The following is a 6908-nucleotide window of genomic DNA, read 5'->3' on the forward strand; positions in this document are numbered from 1 at the left end:
TCGGCAGGAGGGTGGTACTGCTTCAACAGGGAGAACTGCGACACCCGCTACGAGACCATGCGGAGGCTGATGAGCTCCCGCGAGTGGCCCGCGACCCGCGTGGGTGAGTCGACAGCCCCCGAGGACCCGGGCAGTGCCCGGGGCCTCGGCGTCCAGGCAGGGATGTGGTCCTGCCGTGTGACTGTCCCGGGGCTGGAGGAGACCCAGCGAGTGAGTGTCCGCGCTCCCGGGAGGGGACAGCAGTATCCATGTGCTGGTACTGCCGTGGGCAGTGCTGGGGTCTGAGTGTGCGCTCACAGACCTGCTGGGATCCTCACAAAGTTGGGCTTTAGTTTTTTGGGATTTTTTTAAAGAGACTTTGTGTGTCTCTTAATCCTGTCAGAACCGTTCTTGGGCCTCTTCATCTGTTTTTTGGGACAGATGCACACTGCACTGGGTGTGTGTTTGCCTGTACTGAGGCCCTGTGTGCACGGGGAGAAATCAGATGAACTGTCTGGGCTTTTGCCTGGAGCTGTGTGGTTCCATCTGTCCTCCTCCCTCCTATTTACGATAGCGTGACATCACTTAACCAACTACAGGGATTCTCTGTGTGGAAGGGTGCGTTTGATCCATCCATAATGTATTTGTAGCATCTTTCAGTGTCCTGCACAAGGTGGAACTAGCACCCTGGATACCCACACTCTGGACCACCAGGCTGCTGAGTCAGCACAGAAATGTTGAGCTTCAGTATTCATTCTTACTGCTTGTTCTCTGGCTTTCCAAATGCCTAATCCACTGTCATTCACACCAATCCTGTAACTGCATGTATGGGAATCCACCTGCTAGGATTTGTTTTCTGGGGAAGTGCTTATTTATAGGTATGTGTCATGGGTTCTTTTCTGTAGTACAAGAGACTTGTAGGCAGGCTTAATCTCTAGCATGAATCAAATTCTGAAAGTCACATATGCCTAAGGACAAATTTAGAAATGTTTCTTCCACTTCCCTTACCAAAGTTTTTCATTGTGAATGTTTGTTTTCTGTGTGGTCAGGGATTCTGCACGCGGGTCATACAGTTTCTCTGAAGTCATAGACTGTCATTTGTACATGTCTTGTTTCTTTGTGCCCATCTGCAGGAACCGGGATCCTGTCATCACAACCAGAAGAAAATCCCCACTGGTGGAATGCAAACATGGTGTAAGGATGGAAAACGGAGGGAGGTTTCTACTTAAACAGCATCTCCTGCCCTTCAGGCCAGCCAGAACGCTACAAAGACAGATTCAAACTAACACATGCAAAAGGAAATTGGATCTTTCCTCATTTGTTCTAGTTCACCTCTCTAACAAGTAGCTCTGGCGAGGTCTGGAGAAACTTAAGTCCAGTCTCCTTGGAGTTGTGGGGTGATCTAGTGAAGAAAAACTGAGGACAGCTTAGGGAGCCTTTTCAAATAACTGAAGTGGCAAATACTGTTGTGAGCAGTGAGCTGATAGTATGTTACACATTTGCCAATTTGAGACGCATGTGGAGCAGCTCTTCTGGTTCAAAGAAGAGAAGTGAGAAATCCAGCAGTTTATATGTGCATCTGTATAGGAGGGAAAAGCAGAAGAGAGGGATGTTAATTTGCATTCTGCAGGCTGGAGACAAAAATGAGAAGATAACTTAATTCCTTCAAAAACCTCCAGTGACTGCAGTCAGTGTTTGCATTGCATTGCCAAGATCTTCTATTTTTCATGTGAAAAACTGAAGCACAGAGAGTTTCCCTGTGGCAGGCCACCCACCGTATCAGTGGGACAGCTGAGAGCAAAATCTTGCCCCATCATTCCATCCACTGAGCTCAGTGCTTCAATTAGATTGATAAAAGACATGTTATTGGTTTAACTCAGTAAAACTAACCAGTGCTCAGGAGAAAATTCAAGACAGTTATAATTGTCAGTTGGTGTGCAAAAAGGCATGTTGTCTAACTGGACAAGAAACTCTTCCCTTTTCCCCTTCCCAGGGTTTAATTTTCTTCCAGTTACTTGACCCTATCCTCACCCCTCCTTGCATGTCAAAGGAACGTCAGTGCTCACACAGCTCTCTCTTACAGATTCATCCCTTATTGCTCAAGTGATGTTTGGAGTGGTGCCTCTTCCAAGTCTGAGAAAAGTGAGTGTTGCTGACGGGCTGTTGCTGCCCCAGACATCGCACATTAAAGGATATGGCCAGACTTCTGTGAAATTACATGAATGAAGAACAGGCTTTTTCTTGCTGAAGGGCAGGAAAGAATATCAAGCTACTTCCAGATAAAACATCCTGATCTCTTTAGCTCAGGCTGTTTTGACATAGTTCAGAGCCACTGCTTGCAGAGATGTTACACTGATGCAGTATGCAAGGATTAGAGGAACAAAATTCCTTTTAGATGAATCTCCAGGTTCCAGCACACAGCAAATTACATGGTGTAGCTGAGGAGCCATGGTTAGTCAAATGCGACTTTGGTTTTACTGATCGGAGAGGCAAATACAGTGAATTTAGTTTCAGACTTCTACCAGGAGGATACTTGACCTTGGAAAGGAACTGTCGTGTCAGGATAAAGCTTTCTGCAGGTTTCTTTGGGAAATGAAGAATCATTCATCTTAATACATGCATTGGCATTGGCTGTCAGTTTGATGAGGAGAGAACTCTGGGAGTTTTGTACGGGGGGGAATATCTCTTGCTAGATGTACTGGATACAGGTGGAGAAAATGGGCCTGGTTTTGGGTTCACGATCCCTTCATAGGTTCTTAAGCATTTGTGGAGAGGAAGCAGAAATCTTAGCCTAGACAGGAAACAGTTTTGTTGACACTGAGTTATCTGTTCCAGGTGAATATGCCTTCATGGGAGCACTGATCATTCAGGAGGTTATAAAGGAGCTGGTGGGAAAAGGTCTTAGCACTGCAAAAGTGCTGCTGCTAGCAGGGAGCAGGTAGGTCTCTACAAGATTTCCTGTGGTGAAGATAGGAGATTTCCACAGCAGAAGCTGTTGGAGAGGAGGTCTCAGCAGCTCCTGAAAAACTACTTCTAGGAGTAAAGTAACACTAACACAGCAAACCCTGTGTCTCTTCTCGCTTTTCTCCTTTGCCTGGTACAACAGGGGATGATAGAACATTATTTCCTCATTTTTTGGTCCAGGTACACTTATGAGAAAATGGAGAGAACAACAAGGTAAAAGCTTTGCAAGAGCGAGAGAATGTGTTCATTCTTCCCTGCATCAAGAATGCTGGCTCCTGGTGGCCCACACCATGAGGCACATGCCTCTTGTGAATAGATTCGGGACACCTGAATTAACGAATCAGACTTTCCTGACACAGGTGCTCTGAATCTCGCTATCTTGCAGAAAGCTACGGTACACTTGGTATATGTTGCACAGGGGTGTAATATAGTAGTTGCAAAGGGTGAATTTGTCTCACAGTCAGACCCCTTGCAAATGACAGAAAGCTTATATATATATATCCCAGAATGAAGAACAAGAACAGGATTTGGTTCCTGAGGTATTGGATTGTTACTCAGCCCTGGGTTTACTTCTGCGTGTTTTCTAAAGCAAGGCAATAACTTGGTTAGTGGTGGATTGTCCTGTGGATGGATGAAGCTGTCACTGCTGTGAGAGGATATGCATGCTAGCCAGCTGTTTAATGGCTGTGTGTGCTTTGTGACTGCAGTATTAATGTTGCTGTTGCAGCGCTGGAGGGACAGGAGTGCTCCTGAATGTGGATCGAGTGGCAGAGCAGCTGGAAGAGATGGGTTATCAAGGGATTCAGGTTCGAGGCTTGGCAGACTCCGGATGGTTCCTGGATAATAAACAGTATCGCAGAACTGACTGTATCGATACCATAACGTGTGCTCCAACAGAAGCCATCAGAAGAGGAATAAGGTACAATCAGATGCTCTACAGTACACTTTAATAAGAGGTTAGAGTGTGGAGAAGATGTCCTCCTTATCTTCCTTCATTTTGATACTTAAAGAGTTTTTATCATCTACATCAATGTTTTTTCAATTGCTTTATTGGAAAAGACAATAATTTAAACTCTATAGACGTACAAAAGAATGCATGCAAATGTAGATGCTCTAAAATGTATTGATGAGACAATGTAGCCAAGAAAGAAGTCTGGTGTCCATAAGTTGGAACTCTAGTCAGAACAGAAATAGACTGGGATGTGTAAAGGCCGTTGTTAAGATTGCGCTATGCCTTTCCTTCTGTTATTGCCTTGTCTTCTAGGTATTGGAATGGCATTGTTCCTGAACGCTGTAAGCTGCAGTTTAAAGAGGGAGAGGAATGGAATTGCTTTTTTGGATACAAAATTTACCCCACTCTTCGGTGTAAGTATCAGAGGAGAGAAAAAAAATGTATTCTAGGGTTTCCTCTGTATCTGCTGCTAACTTGGAGCAAATCATTTTCCAAATTTTTTGTCTTCTTAGGTCCAGTCTTTGTTGTCCAGTGGCTCTTTGATGAGGCCCAGCTTACTGTAGACAATGTACACCTCACTGGCCAGCCTGTTCAGGAAGGGCAGTGGCTCTATATCCAGAATCTGGGCAGAGAGCTGAGAAACACCTTGAAGGATGTGACGTAAGTATTTAATTGAGGAAAACCTGGCACACATATTTCTAAGAGATAATTATCCAGTACCCTAGCAGTATTTCTCTGACCTCTGCAGAAACAAGTGTTGTAAATTTGGTAACTATTAGTCTACATCAAGAATCTTGCCTTTTTTGTTTCTGGATAAATTGAAAGTAATTTTCCACTTCACAATTATCAGCTACCCTTTGTTATCAATAGGAATATGTTTTTTTCTTTCCTACCTCCAAGGTGAGGTCTGAGACTCCTTGCTGTTGCTCAGCCATTAACCTCACAGGGATGTTTTGAAAAGTACTAATCATAAAACATCCAGAGAGGTGATGAGACAACAGAGGAGGAACTGTTAACGTGCCTTACGTGCTTCATGCCGGAGCAGGAATTCAGGAATCTCTTGTTGCAAATGTGCACTGTTAGGCAGGATGGAATCCTTTTTCTTCTGAATACTTTCCAGTTCAGTCGGGTTTTATATTATGATAGTCATTGCTGTTTCTAAAAATCTTGCCGGGGGCAGCAGAAATTCCACCCCCTACCTAATCCGGAAGGTTCTGTTTAGCAGGAGTTACTTTGTCCTTCCAAGACCTAATCCATGTTTCCTTTTTTCCTTTAGTGCTAGCTTTGCTCCTGCCTGTTTGTCTCATGAGATCATTACACGCAAGTGAGTGCTTTTGCAGATTCTATGAAAGATCAACAGGGAAATGGTAGGGGAGTTAACCCATTCTGACAGCCTGACCCCTCTGATATGATCTGTACGGTTTGTCTTTTCAGTCACTGGACAGACATCCAGGTGAAGGGGACATCGTTACCCCGTGCCCTGCACTGTTGGGATCGGAGCCTACATGAGAGCAACAAAAATGGGAAGGCTCCTCTGAAGGGCTGCCCAATTCATCTGATTGACAGCTGTCCGTGGCCTCACTGCAACCCCTCGTGCCCCACCATCAGGGACCAGTTCACAGGGCAGGAGATGAATGTGATCCAGTTCCTCATGCACATGGGTTTTGATGTTCAGAAAATGGCACAGCAACAGGGCCTGGAGCCCAGTAAACTTCTGGGGATGCTCAGCAGTGGAAACTAGGAAGGGGTCTTCAGAGGGGCAGAGAGATTAGATCAGGAGGAGACTCTAAGCCCTTCTCCCACACTTTCTAATCTTCTTACGCTCATGCAGGCAGATGCACGTTCACACCCATGCATGCTCAAACCTGTACACACCCCCGTGCTCCCACACTCTTGCACGCCTAGGATGTGTCAAGAAAAAAAAAAAAAAAAGCAGTTTCTTGCTTACACATTTGACTGGAACTTGTTACCTCCAAACTCCAGGGCTCAGTTTTGGCCATTCATATCCTCTTCCTGTGTTACACAAGGCAATCTGATACAGGGAGTAGCAAAGCCATAAATAGCAGCAATGAGAACCTTCCCCAGATCTAGGACTTCTCTTCCCTTGCCATGAATTTTACATCATAGACTTGATACAAGTGGTGAAAAAAGCAAGCACTGGATTTCTTTTGTCCAACTAAAGGTGAAGGAATGATTACGTGACTTCTTGGAGGTCAGCAGCTCGTGATGAGTCATAACATACAAACCCAGGACACGCGCTAGGGATGGACACTCTTGTACTCAATTTACTTTCGTATTATTTTATAAAATGACTTTTTTATTACTTTTTTTTTAAACTAAGCAAGAAATATAAATGATATTGTTTTGTAACATATTTTTTTTAAATAACGAAGAAACCTCTTGCTACTTTGGCAACGTGGACATATTTATTTTAATATGTAAAATGCTATTTATAAGGGCTGACCAGAGAACCATACATATGTCTTTGTAAAGTTGTATATGCTGCTCATTTGGATGGGTTATCCTTATGATCACTTGTGCCTGGGAGAGGGCTGAGGGTGGTATTGACATTTTGTAATAATTAGACTTCTGTGTTCCCCTTGCAGTAGGCTTTGTCATTGTTTGCTGAAGAGGCTGTAGTATGAGGTCTAAGCACATAGGTTTTCCCTCAGCATCTGATGTTTGCATACTCGCACATCATTTTCAGCTTGACTGTGATTTGCCAGGTGTTCCAGGGCATTGCATTTTAAAATACAGGGAGATCTGGTTTTGCAGCAAAGGCCTCTATTCTAGCAAGAGAAATGTTTGATCAGACGGTCTTGCTTGTCTTAAAGTGGGGAGCATTTGGAACATAAGGCAAAGAACAAAAGACAAGCACCAACATATTTCTGTTCTTCTAGTCATTTGCGAACACGCCCACCTCAGAATCCCCTTTGATGGTAACGGCAGGAGAACAAGGGAGGGATCGGGAATGTGTGACTGAGGCTGGAGAGCCAGAGACTGTTCCTTGGGG

General features: G+C 44.5%; 1 protein-coding gene across 1 annotated transcript; it reads left to right on the forward strand.

Annotated features, from left to right (window-relative positions):
- Positions 1-8: 8 nt before the first annotated feature.
- On the forward strand, positions 9-6500 carry NOTUM (notum, palmitoleoyl-protein carboxylesterase). The gene is made up of 9 exons (XM_010170535.2): positions 9-103; positions 1113-1173; positions 2063-2121; positions 2815-2917; positions 3671-3862; positions 4208-4308; positions 4408-4555; positions 5172-5219; positions 5330-6500. The coding sequence occupies exons 1-9, from the start codon at positions 58-60 to the stop codon at positions 5634-5636; spliced, it is 1065 nt and encodes a 354-aa protein (XP_010168837.1). The 5' UTR covers positions 9-57; the 3' UTR covers positions 5637-6500.
- The last annotated feature ends 408 nt before the right edge of the window (positions 6501-6908 follow it).

The sequence above is a fragment of the Antrostomus carolinensis genome, unplaced genomic scaffold (genome assembly GCF_000700745.2).
Source record: "Antrostomus carolinensis isolate BGI_N321 unplaced genomic scaffold, ASM70074v2 scaffold40766, whole genome shotgun sequence".
Classification (NCBI taxonomy): Eukaryota; Metazoa; Chordata; class Aves; order Caprimulgiformes; family Caprimulgidae; genus Antrostomus; species Antrostomus carolinensis.

Excerpts from the sequence above, each read along its gene's own strand:
- NOTUM (XM_010170535.2), top strand. The coding sequence starts at position 58 with ATGCGGAGGCTGATGAGCTCCCGCGAGTGGCCCGCGACCCGCGTGG. Across the intron at positions 104-1,112 it reads GTGGCCCGCGACCCGCGTGG|GAACCGGGATCCTGTCATCA; the intron begins GTGAGTCGACAG and ends GCCCATCTGCAG. Across the intron at positions 2,122-2,814 it reads CTCTTCCAAGTCTGAGAAAA|GTGAATATGCCTTCATGGGA; the intron begins GTGAGTGTTGCT and ends TATCTGTTCCAG.